Below are 20,388 nucleotides of genomic sequence, written 5' to 3'. Positions count from 1 at the left end.
ATTCTTAATTTTGCCCTTCATTCCTTTTATCAATTTGTGACCCCAATGCTTTCCCCTTCTTCCAGAAAATGGTAATATGATAATTAAAATGCAAAGCCATGCAGTTCTGTGAAAGGGCCTGTTGATGGAGACTGTGCTTGGCACTCGTGGGGAATCATGGAGCAGCCGCTCCATGGAGGGGAGCTGCAAAGGGAGGTCTGGGCACCCTCCCTGGCAGGAAGAGTGGGCTGGGCCAACTACAGAGGGATCTCCCGGGAATCGGGTGGGTGGTCTCCCTCCTCTGCAGGACAGGTTTCCTGGGAGTCAGGCACACCACTAAGGGAAAAGTGTAAGGGAGGAGAGTGAAGTCAAGGCAGCATTTACAATTTCAGGTTGCTGCAGTCCCAGGGGGATAGACAGAAGTGGAGTTGAGGCAAGGAAAAGCAGGACCTGAAATAGTTGCAGTGCTCACAGGCTGGGCGGCCAGCCATGAACACCAGAGAACTGCCTGCACCTGCCACTGCCTGTCTGGCTCAGCCTGGCTCAGAGAGAGCTTGTCGGGGGCTGTGGGCTTCAGATGAGGTCACTCAGTTTCCTCAGCCTGTTAGCTCCAAGGCCTGCCTCTTTCCACCATACTCCCTCCAGCCCAACCCTGAAGGGCCTGGAAGTAAAACTCAGTACCATACAATCCCTGTGTGTGCACACAGCGTGAGCCCTCGTTCCGGAGGAGAGGGAAAAGGGATGTGTCCACTCTTGCATCATAGGAACAGTGTCATCAGTGTCACACTGGGTTGGCTGACAGCCTCTGCAGCCTGGGCCCAGTCTTCCATGGAAGAATGAGGGATAGTCATTCCACAGATATTTATTAAGCTCTCGACTGGATGCCCTGGGTAAGACCTGGCTGTCTTCCCAAGATCAAAGTCATCAACCTTCCTAAAACATCCTAATTTCCTGTGACAACCCCCAGAGCCCACCATGGGCAGGTGGGAGGCAGGAGATATGTGGTGTGATGGTTCTCACCAGCTCTGCTGCTTTGGGCAAGTTCCTAAGCTTCTGTGAACCTCAGTTTCCTCATTTGTAAAACTGAGATAATGAGAGCTACCTTGAAGGGTCATGGTGAGGATTAAATGGCACCTTGTGAGTAAGTGGCTACCCCTGCCTGGCATGCACCAAATGCTGAATACATCACAGCTATTCTTATGAGACACCTGGGCCCTTGGTGAAGGTCTGTTTTCTGCCTACATTGTGTTCTGTTGGTTTCCATTATGTTCTATTGGTTTTCACAGAGCTGTTGTTTGATGTCATGGCTGTGGGTGGTCACCAGGGCTTGGCTCTGACCCACCTCACACTCCATATGTTTGAAATGAAACTCCTCCTACTGATAAACCTGCTCTTTCTCATGTGTCCCTGTCTCAGCCAAAGGCACTCAGTGGCCCAAGCCAGAAACCCCCAGGGTCTTTCTGGACTCCTCCTCCGTCTTGCTCTCCCTGGGTCCCAGTGTCCAGCAGGTCCAGGCCATTCCAGCCCTACCATCTCCAGACTCCAGCTCCTCCTCTTCAACTGCTCCTGCCCTTGCTTGCTCTCCCCTGCCTGCAGTGGTCCACCGCCATCCACATCTCCTCCCCTGGGCCCTTCTCCATATAGATCCTGCCACTGCCTTGCTTGCAAGTCTGCAATGGCTCCACAACACTTACCAGAAAATACAAATGCGTTCCCGTGGCATGCAAAGTCCTCCATAACATGACCCCTGCTGATCCCTCTGGCCTCACCACCAGCCTGCTGGCCACCATGTCGATCATGTGGAATGACTTTCAGGTCCCCTAGCTCTCTAGCTGCCCCAGCCTCCACCTTTGCTCATCCCGGCCCCTCTGCCTAGAGTGTCCCCAAGGCCCACTGCCCAAGTAGACCTCCTGCCTCTTACAACCCTTTGACCCCCCACAGGGAGCACCAGCCCTGTGTCCTCACTGTCCCTTATAATCCTGTGCTGCTCTTTGCTGCCTTCTGACAGACTGCGGCCTCCTTGAGGCCACGTCATCCTCACATGTGTTCCTAACTGTGGAGATTTTCCATGGCTTCTCTGTTCCAAGAACAGGAGAGAGGTGACATTCCGCCATCAGCAATAGCATTTGGGCTTGGGGGCCAGGGTCACTCTCCAAAGAAGGCTTCTTAGAGTTGCTGTTGGTGGTGGGTGAGGGGAGGTTTTATGGTTGAGAAGGCCCCACCAACTGGTGATTCTGATGCCCTTCCCCCAGGGGCGTATGGTCCCCAGACAGAGATGAAAGTATTTCGGGCTCGGGCTTCTGCCCTTGCTGTTCTCTCTGTCTGGAATACTCTTCCCCAGATATCCGCATGACTCACTTACTTCTTCCTTGCAGGTCCCAACTTGAAGGTCACTTTGTCACTGAGACCTTCCTGGCTCTCACCCCCTGACTGTCTATCTTCTTAGCCTGATTCATTTTTCTTTTTAGCTGTTGTCAAAACTTGACTCGTTATATATTTGTTAATTTATTTGACCCATCTCTCCTGACCTGAATATAACATCGCTGAGAGCAGGGACTCAGCTCTGTTCACTGCTGTGTCAACTACATCTGGAACAGTGCCTGAAAGTGCTGTGATGGAATGAATGAACCAGTGTCCCGGGGCACTGCTGCGAGAGGTGCAGGCTGTGGGCAGGTGCAGCTGCACACCGTCACTATCACTCTGAAATGAGGTCAGTGTAGGCATTGAGTAAGCATTTGGAAAATTCTATGGCAATCTGCAGCCACTTCCACATATATGGGTGGACTATAGACCATTCTGGATTTGTCAAAGTCACATGGCGAATCCCAGCTGGCACACACTGTGGAGGGGTCCCACACAGTAAGACCATGTATCAGGCCATGATGGAGTAGAAATGAAAAATGGCCAACTGTGGTCTTTCCCTACAGATCATCTGAGAAGCCCTGCCCCAGAATGCATCATCCTGCCCAGCACACAGTAGGCCCTCAAGCTATGTTTGTTGAATAAATGAACAATGGAAAGTCACAATCTCCGCTCACCTTCAAACCAGGTGCAGCCTTGGGATCTGTATTCCTAAGAAGAGACACTGGACCTCAGGTCCTGATCCCAGAGCAGGAGAGCAGTGGCTGTCCCTGACCCCCTGATCTCTGAGCTCAGGGGAGGACAGTGAGCCCGCCTGACTTTGTGACGTGAGAGCTCCCTTACCTCAGCCCCCAACAAGGGCCTTTATTACTAAATGTCCCCTTCAAGGGAATTCTCATCCTTCCATAGATAAGCCTCTAACTGGTGCTCCCTGGGGCCACACTTAGCTGGAGGTTGTCCTGGTGTGTGACCCCTGATGCACAGGCCTTGCACCTGCTCCCAGGGGCACTGGAGCCAGGCACTCCCAGAGTCTTGGGCTGAAAACAGCAGGGCTGGGACCGCACATCCCCTCACCCTCCCACTGCCTCTATTTTCAGGCTGAGTCTGCTATCTCCAAGGGTCAGCCAGTCCTGAATGCTTCTCCTCCCCTGGCCTGCATGGGGCTTTGTGGGAAGATGATGAGAACTGGTTGGGCTTCCCTCCAAAGGGATCTGCCCAGTGCCAGTGTCCCTATCTGGGACCACAGAGGCAGCAGCTACCACACCTTCTTCCCCTGCAATCCTACCCCTGGCACAGTGGCCTGGTCAGGACTCCAGGCTCCCGGGCTCCCCATGTGCCCTGCTGGAGGGTTCTGGGATCTACAGAGCCCACTGAAAGGACCTTACTCGGCTGGCCTGGGGAGGGGCTGGCAGAGGCAGCAAAGTGTCTGCAGTTGAAGGGAACCCTGGGAAGGTGCACTGCCACCACATGACTGCCTGTCACCTGGGCCTGAAAGTCTCCTTCCTTAGGGTCAAGACAGAGTGATCTGCTCAGGCACATATCTCACTGGAGCAGGGAGGCACTGGACTCATATTTGTTGTTAACTCTTTAAGGCATGTGTGCTACAAGGAGACAAGGTAGATTTGACTGAAGAGGAGGACGCCCAGGGTGCTTGCAGGGAGCTCAGGCTGGGGCGGAGGACAGACATCCTCAAATGTCCGCTCCCTCTTAGGGACCTTACAGGAAGCTCCCCACACAGCCTTGGCAGGTGCTATCAGAAGACAGTTTTACAATATTCATGATTGCTTTCCTCCTAGATTCCCCCATTTTCTTGTTCCCTTAAGCTGACAGCGGGGCTGGGCCCCCTTGCCTCAGGACTGGTTTGTGGCAGCGCCCAGGCTTTTGTCTTCCAAAGCCTGAGAATCACTGCAACATTGGGAGGTCTCAGGGGTAGAGCTCACAGTTTGAAGGTGTAGCAGGATCTGGGAGGAGGCACTGGGGCCCCTAGGAAAGAGGACTCAGCCTCAATTCCTGCCTTAAGAAGGGTGCAGAGGACCTATGACCCTGTCACCTGCGCACTGCCTGAGACCCAGGGCCTAGGCACATTCCCCAGGTAGGGGGATAACTAAAGGCACCAGAATAGCAGTGATCCCTCTCCATCCTAGAGGGATATGCGCTCAGGATCCATGGAAAGTTGGTTCTCAGGAAAAAATAAGTCATTTCTTGCACACCTCAGTTGTGGACAGAGGTTTGGTCCGGCTGTGCTGTTTTTCCTGTTTCACAGAGGAGGGAAGTGAGACTTAGAGGGGAATGAGGTGCCTACCAAAGGCGAGGAGGCCCTGCCTGCCATGACTGAAGTAACAGAGTTTCTGGTAGGCTGGCCTGATGTGCTGGCCTCTATGGCCGCGCCACACACTGGATGTCCAGGGCCCTGATGTCTCCACAACCACCTCATTCTCCAGGTTTGGCAGATGACCCGTTGAAGAGTGAGGGAAGTGGCTATGTTTAGTCCAATGAACGCTCACCTAAATAGATGTAACTGGAATGGGTCTCCCTTGCCATCCTACCTCCATCTCAGGGGTCTCATTTCCCTCTTCCAGTTCCCTCTTCACTTCCCTGTATAGCACTTCCCTCACCAGGCAACCAGGCTCCCTCAGGTCTGGGCAGGCCAGACACACCAGGGCTGACTAGACAGAGGGACAATGGGGCCGAGGGTCCCAGGAGGGCTCCATACGTTCAGGGTGAAGGGGGCTGGGAGAAGAAGGGAGACCAGCGCTGTCTTGGGTAATGAGGATAATAATAGCTAAGCATTAGTAAGCACCCATGTACACGCCAGGCCCTATTCTGGCTGCATGCATACATTTAATACTCACCGAAACCTTATAAGGTAAGTACTTTTTTTTTTTTTTTGCATTTTCAAGTTTTTATTTGTATACATTTTTGTCTTAAAAAGAAAAGTAGGGCTGGGTGAGGTGGCTCACACGTGTAATCCCAACACTTTGGGAGCCTGAGGTGGGTGGATCACGAGGCCAGGAGTTCAAGACCACCTTGGCCAACATAATGAAACTCTGTCTCTACTAAAAGTACAAAAAATTAGTCTGGCTTGGTGGCAGGCGCCTGTAACCCCAGCTACTTGGGAGGCTGAGGCAGGAGAATTGCTTGAACCCAGGAGGCGGAGGTTGCAGTGAGCCAAGATCACACTATTTCACTCCAGCCCGGCAACAGTGCGAGACTCCATCTCCAGAAAAAAAAAAAAAAATCATTATCACAGATTACAAAGGGCTAAAGCAAGAATAGAAGAATGAATGACTCTCTTTAGCCTGGAAAGCGGATACTCTCAATAGTATTAATGTTGTAATACAAGCTCATTCAAGCGTTTTACATTTCTTCTTTTATGTCCTTTTAAATGTGATATCCTAGCATATAGTAAAGATCATGTACTATGACTATCAGATGGAAATTTCTCCACAAAGCCAGATAAGTTTTCCTCTCCAGTGAGAAATAGGCTATAATAAGTTCTTAAAAATTCTTGTCTTCTCTGCCGTGGCAGAAGAGGGAGAGGCTGGGGGCTGGGGAAAATCCAGGGACGTTCTACACAGGAGGTACTCTGGGGTTCCATCCAGGAGGGTGTCAGATAACCCAGATCACTCTACTTAGGCTTTTGGCAAAAAACAGCCCTCACCCTCCATCTACTAGTCATCTTCCCTGCCCCTCCTCCTCGCTTCAGGGCCTTCTGAGCTCTATCTTTTGTAAAATGAATCATCAGGAAAGGGGGAAAAAAGAGCTAGGATGGAACAAAAGTAAAACGTTTAGCAACTTTGACACAGGGACTCGGCACCTCTACCTGAGCCGCAGGGGTCCCGGCTGGAGCAGGGCTAGGTGGCCCTCGTCTACTGGTAATGCATCTGCTCCCAGGTGCAGAAGAGGGTGAGAGAGACCCGCACCTTTCAGGGCTGAGGCACACAGACCTTCTGATGTCTGACGCCCAAAGGTTGTGCTGGCATGGAGCAACCTTGGGAGCGTGCAGGATGAACAGGGGGATCTGGGCTGGCTGCTGCTTTGTGTCTCAGGTCTTGGAGTCCCATGGGAAGATGGTGGGTGTGAGGTGGCCAGCCCCGATGGCCCTTGCCATGACAGCTACATTGGTTCTCAATTCAAGCGTCTTCAGAAAGTGAAGATGTAAACTACTCTTTGCAACATTAACTCCTAACAAGTCCAAAAAGAAGAAGAAGAAAAGAAAAAGCATCCCCCTCCTCCACCAGCCTATGTTGAGATGAAGCCCTCACCTCTCTGCCCCAAAGAGGCTTCCTCTTTCAAGGGTGTGTGTGAAGAAGACGGTAGCCCCCTGGCCTTGGAGTAAACTCTAGATAAGAACAGTCTTTCCCCACACCCCAAGGCTTCTTTGTGCCTCCGAGCCCGGCAGAGGACGAACACTGTTTCTATGGTGCTGGATACAGCACAGGGCGGCATGACCTGAAGAAAAGAAAGTGGGAGGAGGAGGTCCTGGAGTCCAGTGCCTGGTGTAGTGTGGGGCAGGCTCCAGACTGAGCAGGGAAAGGCCTCGGATCCCAGTGTCACAGCAGAGGCCAGACGCTCCTCCTTGGGTCAAGGCGAATAGATCACAGGAACTGAGATGGGCTTCCCACATACAACCACTAGGAGGGCAAAGGCAGGGAAGGGTATAGGCCGAAAACGAGGTGCCCAAGGTAAGGGGCAGGCCCTCGCCAGCCTGGGATACTATCTCTTACTCCCAACCCTTGGGCCCAACGGAGGAACCAGTTGAAAAAGAGGGCCCAACACATTTCCATCAGCAAGCAACAGGACCACAAACTCCTCCGTGTTGCCCAGCTCCCACTGAGTGTGGACACGCAGTCATACCCACACCCAACACGCATCCTGGTCTGTGCGGGGCAGTCCATCATCATCCTCCCTAGCTTCTGACGACAGCTGACTAAGGTAGGTACTCTTATCCCCATTTTACAGATGAGGAAGCCAAAGCACAGAGGGATTAATTTCTCCAGGATCACATAGCTACCAAGAGGCAGAGCCATGATATTTACAGTTTGATTCCATACTCTGTGGTCTCAACCACCATGCCAGGCACGGGGAAGAGAGAGAAAGAGCATGCCTGGGACATCTGGGTACATTTGTTAGATCCTGCCCTCAGTCCACCCCAGGTCTGTCTTTTGCCCGCCAAGGCTTGGGTTCAGCATGACTTCAGCTGTGCGCTGTTAGTGCTGGGAGGTCAGAGAAGGAAGGGGATGAACATTTATTGAGCAACTCCTGTGTGCAAGGTCAAACACGAGGTTGTTGCACTCATGGATGTAACAGTCCTGAAAAGAAAGATATTGTGGACCAACCTGACCAACATGGTGAAACCCTGTCTCTACTAAAAACAAAAAAAAAATTAGCTGGGTGTGGTGGTGTGTGCCTATAATTCCAGCTACTCGGGAGGCTGAGGCAGGAGAATTGCTTGAACCCTGGAAGTGGAGGTTGCAGTGAGCTGAGGTCGCACCACTGCACTCTAGCCTGGGCGACAGAGTGAGACTTGGTCTAAAAAAAAAAAAAAAAAAGAAAGATATTGTGGTCCTCTGTTCACAGATGAGGTAATGGAGGTTCAGAGAGTTTAGGAAGCTGCGAACCAAAGTCTAGATTGGAGGCAGGTTGGTTTGACTTGAGAACCTGTCCTTTCTTGCGACTCCCGGGCAGCTAGCACAGCTTGGGCAAAGGCTTTCCTCCAAGGCTTCTGTTGTTCAGCTCTTACAACGTCTGCAGCCCCTGTGCCTGGTGTGAAGGGGCATGGATTGGGATGGGCAGGGAAGGGGAAGCTAAGTGCCCTGAAAGGGGACCTAAGTTCTTGCAGTGGTGGGAGGGCAGGCTCCCGGGTGGGTCTAAAATCCAGGCTTTCGCTCAAGCCTGTAATCCCAGCACTTTGGGAGGCCGAGACGGGCGGATCATGAGGTCAGGAGATCGAGACCATCCTGGCTAACACGGTGAAACCCCGTCTCTATTAAGAAATACAAAAAACTAGCCGGGCGAGGTGGCGGGCGCCTGTAGTCCCAGCTACTCGGGAGGCTGAGGCCGGAGAATGGCGTGAACCCGGGAGGCGGAGCTTGCAGTGAGCTGAGATCCGGCCACTGCACTCCAGCCTGGGTGACAGAGCGAGACTCCGTCTCAAAAAAAAAAAAAAAAATCCAGGCTTTCATTCATTTCCACAGACCCTTTTTGAGCACCATCACTTCTCTGTACAGTGGCCCAGGCTCAAACAACCCTGTGCTCTGCAGGTGCTGGATCTCTGAGGGGTGAGGCCAGAGCTGCAGTCCTTCTGAGGCCCCAGCCTCCCCCAGATGGCGAGTGGAATGGGCTGCTGGCCATAATAGTTGGCAAGTGCATTCCAGACCCTATAAAAAGACAAACGCCCTGGCTGCCAGAGGCTTAGGCTCCAGCCTCGTGGAGGACACTGCGGCAACTTGAACCCCAGGAATGCGACAGGGGCCTGGTGGAGCCGGCTGATGCCTGAGGGGTGGGCAGCTGCCCTACAGTCCAGGAGGGGCCAAAGGGGCAGCCATCTTGCCGAGCCTGCGGGCCCTGCCCTGCCCTGCCCTCAAGGACAGCAGGCACCATCTACTTAAGCAAAATCTAAATTATCCGGAACTTGGAAATAAAGCAAATAAAGGATGTCATATCTTTGTAATATCATGTTGGAGCATTTTATAATAGGCCTGGCCAAGGATTATTTAATTATCCAGGTCAGGGTTTCTCAACCTCAGCCCTAATGATATTTTGGTCTGGATACTTCTTTGCTGGTGGGAGGCGGGCCTGTCCTGTGCATTGCAGGGCCCCTGCCTCTACCCCACTAGAAGCTAGTAGGACACATCTCTGCCCCTGCCCCTCCCCTTCACAATTCCAGTTGTTGCCAAATATCCTCTGGGGCAGAACTACTTCCCCTCCCCAATCCCTTGAAAACCACTGACTAGAAGGGAATGTAACTTTGTTTAGCCCTCACTCTTCTGTCCTCTAGAGATGCAAATGAATTCTGCCAATAGGAAGATAATCCCAATGGTTAGAGTTTTACTGCCCTGTAGGACATTAACCAGCTTGGTATCTAACCTAGCAATCCTATTCCATCATTCTTTCTCCAGTGTCATAACTTCTGCTCCTCCAACTCCCTTTAACCCAGCTTTACACGCCTGCCTGTTCTCTTTTGAGTTGAACTAATCTTTGGTATGTGTTCCTTCGATATTTTACTTACAGTTGTGTTTTCACTTTTTGAACATCATACTTTGACGTAGGACTGCTTTGAGGGTGAAATGAGATAACGTAGCAAAAGCAATCAGTTTCTCATGTCTGCCCAACAATTAGTAAGTCTGATGATTGTTTTTGCTTTTCCACATTGGTCCCCTCAGCCTGGCCTAGGCTGGAGTGGTAACCCTGCCCAATAAAGGATGTAGGCCTGCCCATAAAGCCACCTGGGCATGCGCAGTGATCTAACCTCTCTGCGCTGCAGTTTACTCCTCTGTACAAATGAGAAAAATAAAAGTACCTGCCTCATGGCATTCAGTGTGATAACACATATAAGGCATTAGAACTGTGACTGACAATATGCAAGTAATCGACAAATATTGAATGTCATTGTTGCTGCTGCAGCTGCTGATTTGCTGGAGGACTAGGGAGGGGTGACCAGGAAAGCCACTAAGAGAAGTTAGAGGTTTCAAGGAGAGAAGACACAGAGTTAAAGAGAAATCAGGGACAGACGATGGGCAGGGTGAAGAGGAGTTCTTTACCTGAAATAATCTTTTGGCATAACTATTGGGAGTTAGACCCTTTGAATCTAGAACAACCTGGGGGTCTCTGTGACTACAGGCATTTTGGCTGGTGAGCCTGCTCTGTGGGACCTGCATGATCAAAGTTCCTTCTGTTGATAGATAAAGCACTAAAACTGAGAAGGTCTTCACTCATTCAGTTACTTCTTAAGTATACTTCTTAAATACACAATATCATCCCCATTTTATAAAGGAGGAAACTGAGGGAACAGAAAGGTTACATAACTTGTCGAAGATCACACAGCTAGTACGTGAGTGGGCCTGGGCTCAAAAGCGGGTTCTAGCTCCAGAACCCATTTTTATAACCACCATGCCATAATGGGCTGATTTCAGAGCCCGGTGCCACTGTAACATCCCATGGTTGGCCAGGACCTCAGCATCCTGGATGCCCCTCTTGCCACCCTCTGACCTGCTGCATATTCATTCCCAGGACTCCTTGCTCTCTCTGGACCTCAGTTTCCTCTTCTGTTCAGGGAGGATCCTGGGCTTTCCCACTGACACAGAGCAGGCAGAGTCACAGGGGCACCCCTAGCCCCAGGAAACCCAGGCACCAAGTCTATTACCCTCAGCCAACGCTGGCAGAAGGGCTATGGAGGGACACTGCCAAGGAAGCCCATTCCCACAGACAGCAGTCATATCCCCAACCCTCCTCGCACACAAGGCAACTGAGGGGAGCCTTTCTTAACCACAACCATCCCCACCCCTGACCCACCCAGCCAGTCTGGCATGTGCCAAAGTGAGGAAACCTCTGTCATAAAATGCTTGGACCTACAAATCCAATTGCCTGTCAGTGGACACAGGCACCTGTATCTCCACACATCTGAAGTTGAACTCACCACCTTCCTCTTCCCCACCCCCACCTGCAGTCTTGGTGATACTGCCATCTGCTCTGTTCCCTTCTGAACCCCAAGTGTCATCCTCCCCCTCCCCTACACTTCCATCCCCACATCCAGTCCTCACCATGGATTCCATCTGGCAGGTCTTTCTTAAGGCCACCTCACAGCCATCTTTACCATCACCAGTGCCTTGGCCCAGCCTCCCCTGTTGCCTGCTTGGATGACTTCCCTGGGCTCCCTGCCCCCTTCCCTGCTTTCCCTCGTACCCCATGTCACCCCAATCCATGCTCCACGTGGGGCCTGATTTTTCTAAATCCCCACTTGACCTCTTCGTCTCTTGCCTGCAGCCCTTTGCCCATGTGGCTCCCTCTGTCCAGAGTCCCCTTTCCCTCTTGGCCTTCTACAACGCGCTCCTTCACAGCCAGACTACACAATGGGGGGCCCAGTATAAGTGAAAATGTGGGCCCCCATGTTCAAACAGTAGGAAATAAGTGCTGATGAAGGTACTAAATATAAAGCTTTTCCTTTTTTTCCAGCCCCTTTCTCAACCTACCGTGGTGTCTTTTGATTGCTGTTCGGCGTTGTGTGGGGCAAGTGCAGACTGTCACAAGCACCTCCTCCTAGTCTTCTCCCTCCACCCTCACTATCCCACAGCCCGACATCCTGTGCCTTGGACAGAGGTGGAGGTGTGGAGCTAGGCATCTCCCCTTCACTCAGACCCGCCACCTCAACCCATAGTGGACATCCGGCACCCAAGGGTGTTGCAATCTCTGCTTCCTTGGAGACAATAAGTACCCAGAATGGGGGAGGGTCTTGGAGGCTCAACCTCATAGGGTCGTTTACTGAATGGACTGCATCACTCTCAGCCCAGGGTAGAGACAACCAGAGCCATGTCCTTCCCTGAGACACGGCCCTTCCCATTCTCCCACTAGGGCCTCGGCCAAGTGGCCCAGGACTCCAGAGGGCAAAACATCAAGCTGAGAGCCCCTCCTTAGAGGCAGGGAGATGGCAGAAGTCAGAACCTCGTGTGAGCCAAGGCTCCAAGCTTGAGGTGCATGTGCCATTGTCCCAATGGACTTAACTTACAAATCATAAATTCAAAGATAAAATTACTTAAAATTTCAATACTTTGACCACAGAGTATTCAACCCCAAATGTGGGGCCCTTCTGAGTGGGGGTCCTCTGGGATTGCATAGGTTGTACATGTGTGAGCTGTCCCTGTCCTCAGCCTTTAGGTCTCAGGTTAAACATCCCATCATTTGGGAGGCCTTCCTGATCTCAAAACTAGCTTAGGTTCTCTGCCAATATGCTACTAAAATGTCCCCAAACCTTGAACCTTTCCCATTTCATTTTAACTACTTGTTTAATTGGTTTTATCATGTTTAGTTGTTTAATTCATGTAATGAAGCTCTGTGAAGATGGGAACTGTGTCTATTTGGTTCACAGTGATATCCCCAGTATGTGCCAGGGATATGATAGGCACTAAAGAAACATTCATTAAATGAATGAGAAAGTTCATGAATAGTTAATCCTTAGGCCTCCTTTCTTGAAAGCTATGGGTTAATCTAAATGACTGGAAAGACCCCAGCCCTTCTCAGATACCTACAAAGCAGCCAATAGGGTAAGAGAGAGAGTACCTGCTGCCCCTTTCTACTCTGACTCCTCTCATCTCCCTCTTGTTGGGTTTTGTGGACATGAACAGTGAGGAGCCCTGAGCTCGAAGCAGGCTAAGTGACTTTGGGTATCACCGACTTTCTCTGGGCTTCACAATTAAGTGGTCAGATTAGGAGTCCTCCCTGAATATTCATTTCCCATACAGCTCTGACATGCCAAGTGGCATTTTCCGCTTTGGAAACATTTTTTATTAGGTTTTCGACTTCCAGGGAACTCATAATCCTGTCTCTATGATGAACTCTAGGCCTAACCCAAGGTTTTGCAACTCCAGCCCACAAACTAAAGAAAAACACACATAGGACTACATGAAACCGTTAAGGCAGCCATTTTGTTTCAAGATGGAAGATGATATAACCTCTAAGATGTAATTTTTTTTTTTTTTTTTTTTGAGACAGGGTCTCACTCTGTCACTCGGGTTAAAGTGCAGTGGCATGATCCTGGCTCACTGCAGCCTCGACCTCCCGGGCTCAAGCAATCTTCCCACTTCAGCCTCCCAAGTAGATGGGAATACAGGTATGCACCACCAGGCCCGGCTAATTTAATTTTTGTAGAGATGGGAGTCTCTCTATGTTGCCCAGGCTGGTCTCGAACTCCTGGATGCAAGCGATCTTCACGTCTCAGCCTCCCAAAGTGCTGGGATTACAGGTGTGAGTCACTGCATCCAGCAGAGGTATAATTTAATATCCTCCAAGGTGGGGCAGAGTTTTTTGCAAAAGTAGTCAATGTAAGGAACTGAGGCCCAAAAATATGAAATCGTGAAGGGTGGGGTAGACCCAGAGCTCTCCCTGCATTCAGAAACATGGAGACTAAGCCGATGGTGTAGAATGCCCAGACTTTAAGAAATGCCTTCCTTGCCAGCAAAGGTGGCATTGCCCTGCCAACATTTAATCCCACTCTCCTTCCACACTCGGGAGCTCAGAGTGTTTTCTCCTCATAGCAAGCACACATTTAGAATCCCAGCTTCCCATCAGCTCAAGATAGATTCCCATGGAAACCAGCATAAGGGAAAGGCAGAGATGTGTCAGGCCCTGGACACATGCTAATATACCTCCTCCCTCCCAGGCCCTGCAGTTTCAGTGCAGGAAAAAAAAAAAAGCCCCGTTAAAAAAGGTGGTTCCATTGTCCTGTCCCCTAGGGAGCCTGAGGCCACTGTTTCTAAGAGGGCTTCCCCTAGAAGTCTTTCTGCTGTCACCCACCACCTTGGCAACACAGCCTGTACAAGAGCAGATTCTGGCCAGGCGTGGTGACTCACGCCTATAATCACAGCACTTTCGGAGGCCGCGGCGGGCGGATCACCTGAGGTCAGGAGTTCGAGGCCAGCCTGGCCAACAAGGCAAAACCCAATCTCTACTAAAAATACAAAAATCATCTGGGCATGGTGGCAGGCGCCTGTAATCCCAGCTACTTGGGAGGCTGAGGCAGGAGAATCACTTGAACCCGGGAGATGGAGGTTGCAGTGAGCCAAGATTGCACAGCCAGGGCAACAGAGTGAGACTCTGTCTCAAAAAAAAAAAAAAAAAAAAAAATTGCAGGTTCTAAAGTCAGAAAGACCAACCTGGAGGCCCTACCACAAGACTTAGATGTGGGGTGACCCTGGGCAATGTACCTAAACTCTCTGAATATCAGTCTCCTTGTCTTTTAAATGGGTCTAATAATGTTACTTACCCCACAGGAGTAGTTATGGGGATTAAACAATACAATAATGTAAAATATTTAGCTCAAATCCTGGCATTTAATAAGTACTTACTAAATGCTAACCATTTTTATTATAAATTAACTATTGGGTAAATAAGTCCCTGAACCTATCTAGGCCTCAATTTCCTCATCCATAAAACAGAATGAGGTGGGGAGGAGGTAGGACAGCCTAATTTTTGAATATCCGTTCCAGCCCTGGCATCTTATGGTTCCAGGTATGTGTTACTGATGAAGGGGTGAAGAGAAAGTGGTATTGTAGAACTCTAAAACATGTTCTTGCTTCAGATTCCTGGATAAAACTCTCCCATGAAGGCAAACTTAGTGGATACAAGTTTCTTATGAATTACATCTAGGGAAAGGAAATTAACATTCAACCTCTGTGGTTCACTAGCTGACCTTACGAAGCCTCAGTTTCCACATCTATCAAATGGAACCACTTTATGAGGTGGTTGTGAAGATTAAATGAGTTTCCTCTCATCAGATATTAGCACAGTGCCCGGGACCAATGACTGTGTGCTCAGTGCTGGCTGACAATGTCACAGAATCTAGAATAAGCACGTTGACCCTGGAAACCTGTTGAGCCACTCAGCCAGCCCTGCAGGTGGGTGGGGATGCAGGGAGTTAAACCACCAGCACCATCCCCCAGAACAGAGTCCACCAAGGGGGCCTCCCCAAGCCTGGGGCTGCAGGCCGGCAGGAAGGGGGATGGAAGAGCCAATCTTACCAGGCCGAGGTTCAGAGAGTTGTTGTCATCTTCTGGCATGGGCAGGTACACGGCCAAGGCCACACAGTTGGCAAAGATGGTAAGCAAGATGATGGTCTCGAAGGGCCTGGAGCCAGGGTTAAGGAGAGCCCTTGGGCCACAGGGGGATGGGACTTACAGGGTTAAGGGGAAGAGGGCGCTGAGGGTCAGTTTGGACTGTGACTCTGATGCCAGGCAGGTGGACAGGCTGTTGGACACTCGCCCACGCTGCTCCTTCCCTGAGCACCTGCAGGATACAGTGAGGACCAGGTTCCTGCCTTGACAACTAGCTGCCTTTCCTCAGGAACAAGTCGCTTTCACATAGACTCCTTGGAATGGTAAAGGTCTGGTCCCTGGCTGAGGGCTACTCAGCTTTAAGGCCTAGGGGATCTTCACACCGCTCCACTCTCAGTGCCTGTCTATGCCCTTGCCTCCTCCCAGGGAGCCATGACTTTCCCAGATTCTGGCCAATCCACAGAGGCTCACCCAGAGAAATGGCACGGCGGGGTAAGGGTTGATGCAGGGTAAGGTTGAGAACTCACCGAGCAGGACTGGGAATGAGGGATGGAGAGGTGAACGATGAATTTCCAGAGCCATGTGTGCATGCTGGTGTGCTCGTGCTCACACCCATCACACCTCACCCCTCCCAGACACACTCACCCTGCCACAGCCATTGAGGGTACCCCAGGTCCATGGCTTTCTTGACTTTCTGACCCATTAGGCAGCAAGTGTGGAAAGAGCTAGAGAAAGGAAGGGAGGAAGCGAGGCAGTTGTTTGGGGGCGAATGGGGAGGCATATTATGTAGATGGGCTTGACAGAAAAATCCCATTCTCTTCCCAGTAACCTCCAGTGTTTGAGAAAAGAGGAGGGCCACAGGGGCAGGGGGCTACGAGAGGGGAAGGTGCAGAGGAGTAGAGGATGGAGGAGAGGGAGAACCCATGGAGTAAACCTGTTTGCAGAAGAGAGGCAAGGAGGGAGGGCCTAGGAGGGTTCGATGTGGGTGATTTACCGACTGGCCAAGGGCAGGTGAAGGGAACAGGGCTGACCCTGACCCCAAGATATCTCTACTTGCCCCACGTTTGTCTTGTCCTTCTAGTTATCCCTCATTCTCCTTCCTTCTAGGGAACAGTTGGTAGGAGCCCAGCCTTCCAGAACCCTTCAGAAATATTTCAAATATGCCCGACCCTCGCTCTGAGAACCCACTTGACACAGCCCTCCCCTTCTCTCTGTCACTCCTTCCTCCCTTCCCCAGATAACCCAGATATTTTCAGCATTCTTCCCCCCAGAGCAAATGCAAACATAGCATGAGATTCGAAGTCCCTGTCCCCAGGGTGGCACGTCTGAGCTAGAACACCCAGGCTTGCTTGGCCTGTGTCTTGGAGCCACTCAGACCAGGCGTCTTTCAGACCCATTTTTCCCCTTGGCTCTATCCTCAGCTGGGACCTGCCCCCAGAGGGGTCACCCCCCACCCAACCCAAACAAGGGGGAGTTTTCTCAAAGAGGCCATCGAACCTTTTATTGGTTCCTATCCTATTCTGAAATGAGGCTAGTGCTTCAAAAACCTAGTGGCACCCCATGATAATGTGGATTTGGGCACACCTGGGAACAGTCCCCATGGAGCAGGCCCCACCCATAGGTGGTCAGTAGGCATCTCTGGTTGTCACCCAGGACTTGGGTGGCCTGCTCAGGCCCAGGAAGCCCCACCAAGTCCTCCTCCTCTTCCTCCTCCTCTTCCTGTTCCTCCTCCCCCCTCCTCCTTCTCTCCCTCCTCTTCCTCCTCCTCCTCTCCTGCGCAGCTGAGGGCTCCTTCCCCCAGCCTCACTCAATTCTGTGAGTTCACCCCAGGTCTAAGTCCCAGGCCTCCCTGGCCCTCCTGTAGGAAGTGTGTGCTCTGTGATCACCCCTGAATCCCTCCCCCATGATGCATGCTCCCCCCCACGGCCTGGGCCCTGAAGGATACTTCCATTCTACGATGCTGATGCAGGCCTTCCTCAGGGGGTTCTCCAGGGTCAGGCAGAACAAGGCCCGGGGTGGCCTTGGCAGAATCTCAGGAACTGGCTTCTTGGGCTGTTTCTTCCTCAGGCCTTCATCCTGGGGTGAGGACGGCTCCATGGCTTCCCTGGGAATCTGGCTTTCTCCTGCTCCCCCTCCCTAGTGCCCTCTCTTCCCTGCGTCCCCAATGCCCCCCGCCTTGAGGACTGGGCTGGCTGAGGCTGTCGGCTGAGCCTGCCCTGCTGAGCCAGCCGGGGGGCGGGGGCAGCAGTGGGGGCAGGAGGATTACTCTCCCCACTCCCAGCAAGTAAAATTAGCCTCCACTCGGCTCCCCACTGCCGGGCCTGAGCTCCTGAGGCCAGGCAGCTGTCATTCCATCCAGTCCAGCCAGTGACTTCCCAATCTGTCCCCTGAGGAGGGTGGGGGATGGGGAGAAGAACTTACACACAGGCCTGGGATGGGGCAGGGGCAGTGGGAGAGGGAGACAGGATGGAAGGTTTCAAGCCTGGGGCAACAGAGATCAGGAAGGGGTAGCCTTGGATATGGAACCTCAAATGGCAGAGTGGCCCCCTCATGCCAAAATTAGGTTTCCCCTCCTCAGCCCCATGACATTGTCTGGAGAAGGCACTGGGCAGCCTAAGTCAGGACAGCTCCACAGCACCCTCTACCTATCTCAGTATTTGCACCATCAGCCAAGACTCCCCCAAAATACCCTCAACCCAACCCCCCAAGCAATCCCATGTCAGAGAAACAGTAAACCCCTCTCCAGTGGGCTGGAAGACTCCCAGAACATCCCTGAGTGTACACACCTCTGGCATAGCACCTGCCTCACTGTGGAGCATCTGCTGTGTATCTTTCTTCCTCACCTCCTCCCACCCCTACAGGTGTAAAGGTTGTGTGCTTTATCTCTGGGACTCTGGCCCCTTCTCTGCACAGTCCCCACATATACTATGCTCCCTGTAAATGATCACTGAGGCCAGGCGTGGTGGCTCATGCCTGTAATCCCAACACTTTGGGAGGCTGAGGTGGGCGAATGGCTAGAGCTCAGGAGTTGAAGACCAGCCGGGGCAAGTGGTGAAACTCTGTCTCTACAAAAAATACAAAAATTAGCAGGGTGTGGTGGTGTGTGTTTGTAGTCCCAGCTAGTAAGGAGGCCAAGGTGAGAGGATCAGTTGAGTCTGGGAGGTTGAGGCTGCAATGAGCCAAGATCGGGCCACTGTACTCCAGCATGGGTGACAGAATGAGACAGAGTGAGACCTTGTCTCAAAAAGAAAAATTCACTGAGGCCAGCCGCGGTGGCGCATGCCTGTAATCCCAGCACTTTAGGAAGCCAAGGTGGGCAGATTACTTGAGGTCAGGAATTCCAGACCAGCATGGCCAACATGGTGAAACCTGAACTCTACTAAAAATACCAAAAATTAGTGGGCGTGGTGGTGTGCACCTGTAATCCCAGCTACTCTGGAGGCCAAGGCAGCAGAATTGCTCAAACCCAGGAGGCAGAGGTTGCAGTGAGCAGGCATCAAATCACTGCACTCCAGCCTGGGCAACAGGGCAAAACCTATCTCAAAAATAAAAATAAAAATAAAAATAAAAAAATTCATTGAATGCCTGAGCTAACACTGAACCTTAAATGCGCTAACACCGAATCCCACATACCCTTCCAGCAAGTACTCTGGACTAGCAGTGGGAATGAGAAAGGGGCACCATGAAGGGTGAGGGTAGACAATGATCTAGGAATGAGAAAATTCAACAATCCTTTTATTTAGCTCTTTGGTGCCAACACAGTGCCTATGTACCCATATGCACACCCCCCTCCCCCAAGGCTTACAGTCTGAGGGAAAAAAACCACAGTCCTCACCCAACCTGGGACAAAACTAGACGACCTTGTTGGGGGGCGTGGAGGGAGTGATCGCCCCCCACCAAGGAAGCTAGAGAACGCCACCAGGGCACATAGGTCGCCTCTGCTGAGTCTGTGGGTTCGGTCCGGGCTGAGCGCTGGCAGCAGCCTGGCCTCCCATCCCCTCCTCTGGGTTCCTTTCTCAAGGGGCAAGCGTGCTCCCAAAGAAGTCGCTAGCATTTGAGGCCATCTGGTGGAGAGCAGGGGCATGGTAACCGAGGGATCAAAGCCGGGCTTGCCTCCCGGGAACTCGCAGAGACTGGGCTGCGCCTGCGGCAAGGAAGGACGAAGCAGAGCTACCTGAGGCCGAGCGGGAGCCAGACCCAGGGATAATCGTCCTGGAGTGCCCCTCTGCACCCCGGAGGGGACGCAGGACGCCCGGAGCAGTCCCAGGCCCTGCCCCTCGCTGCACCCACGGAGCTCCTCAGGTCTCTATCGCGCGCCTGGCACCCGTTGCCCTGCACTTCCTCCCCAAGTTGATGGAGGAGGGAGGATGTCGCAGACACGGGAGCACCGCGGACCTCCTGCAGTCACCAGCCTGCGGCGCATCGCGGGTGACCCAGCAGCCTCCCGCTGCTCCCGAAAGTGGGACGGGGCCGACGGATCATCCCCCAAGCCAGGGGCTGCCACAAGCCCGATCAATGGCAGGATTCCTCCGATTCCAAGAAAGGCGAGGGGGAGAAGCAGGAGGACTCGGATGACTCCGGTACCAGGGAGGAGGGCGCCCGGGCCTCGCCGTCGCCAGGGCGGTCGGGCCGGGGGGCGGCGGGCGGCGCGGGGCAGAGCCCGGTGCCCGGGAGGCCGCGGGAGGCGGGGGGCGTCGCGCCGTCTGGGGCCGAGCTCAGCAGCTCCTGCAGGTACTTGATGTAGCGGATGGCGGCGCGCAGCGTCTCCACCTTGCTAAGTCGTTTCTCTGCCAGGGCGCCGGGGAGGTGGCCGCGGAGGCGCGCGTAGCCCTCGTTGACGCACTTAACGCGCTGCCGCTCGCGCTCGTTGCGCTTCTGGATGAAGGCTGGCTCGAAGGGGTATTCGTAGACCCCGAAGGCACCGGGGAACGGCACATAGGGGAACACCCCTGCGTAGGCGTCGTAGTAGGGCTGCTCGGCTGGGCCCGGGTACAGCAGGAAGGGCACGTTGCCTAGGGGCTCGGCGGGAGGCAGGGGCGCCTGCCGGGGAGGGGGCACGACGCCCAGCTGCATGCAGCTGGGGGGCCCCAGGGGCCTCCGGTCCACCAGAGCCCGGCAGAAGTTATTGTTCATGGTGCCACGTGGAGCTGGACCCAGAGTGAGGCCCCCACCAAATGGCCCCTGCTTGGGGTCTACACGGTCTCGACCACTGGGGCAAGTCACATCGCTAGCAGCAGTTCCGGGGTACCAGGATTTGCTAGGGCCTCTTTTCGCCCTTTAGGGT

General features: G+C 52.7%; 2 protein-coding genes across 3 annotated transcripts in view; both read right to left on the bottom strand.

The window, feature by feature from the left end:
• CACNA1S (calcium voltage-gated channel subunit alpha1 S) overlaps nt 1–17,429 on the bottom strand; it is a 74,508-nt gene extending 57,079 nt beyond the window's left edge. The window contains exons 1-2 of one of the 2 annotated variants that reach the window (XM_003893329.4): nt 17,050–17,429; nt 15,072–15,177 (exon numbers count right to left, since the gene is read on the bottom strand). In XM_003893329.4, the coding sequence (XP_003893378.2) occupies nt 15,072–15,177; nt 17,050–17,201 (258 nt within the window). In that variant the 5' untranslated portion in view covers nt 17,202–17,429. The remainder of the gene's footprint in view (nt 1–15,071; nt 15,178–17,049) is intronic. The other variant, XM_009190366.3, reaches the window with a different exon arrangement.
• A 1,392-nt stretch (nt 17,430–18,821) lies between these two features.
• ASCL5 (achaete-scute family bHLH transcription factor 5) lies at nt 18,822–20,237 on the bottom strand. The gene has a single exon (XM_003893328.5). The coding sequence runs from the start codon at nt 20,235–20,237 to the stop codon at nt 19,617–19,619; it is 621 nt and encodes a 206-aa protein (XP_003893377.1). The 3' UTR covers nt 18,822–19,616.
• Between the last annotated feature and the right edge of the window lie 151 nt (nt 20,238–20,388).

This window comes from Papio anubis, chromosome 1 (genome assembly GCF_008728515.1).
Source record: "Papio anubis isolate 15944 chromosome 1, Panubis1.0, whole genome shotgun sequence".
NCBI lineage: Eukaryota > Metazoa > Chordata > Mammalia > Primates > Cercopithecidae > Papio > Papio anubis.
Note: the sequence above shows the minus strand (reverse complement) of the source record. Positions and strands in the feature narration are given on the sequence as shown.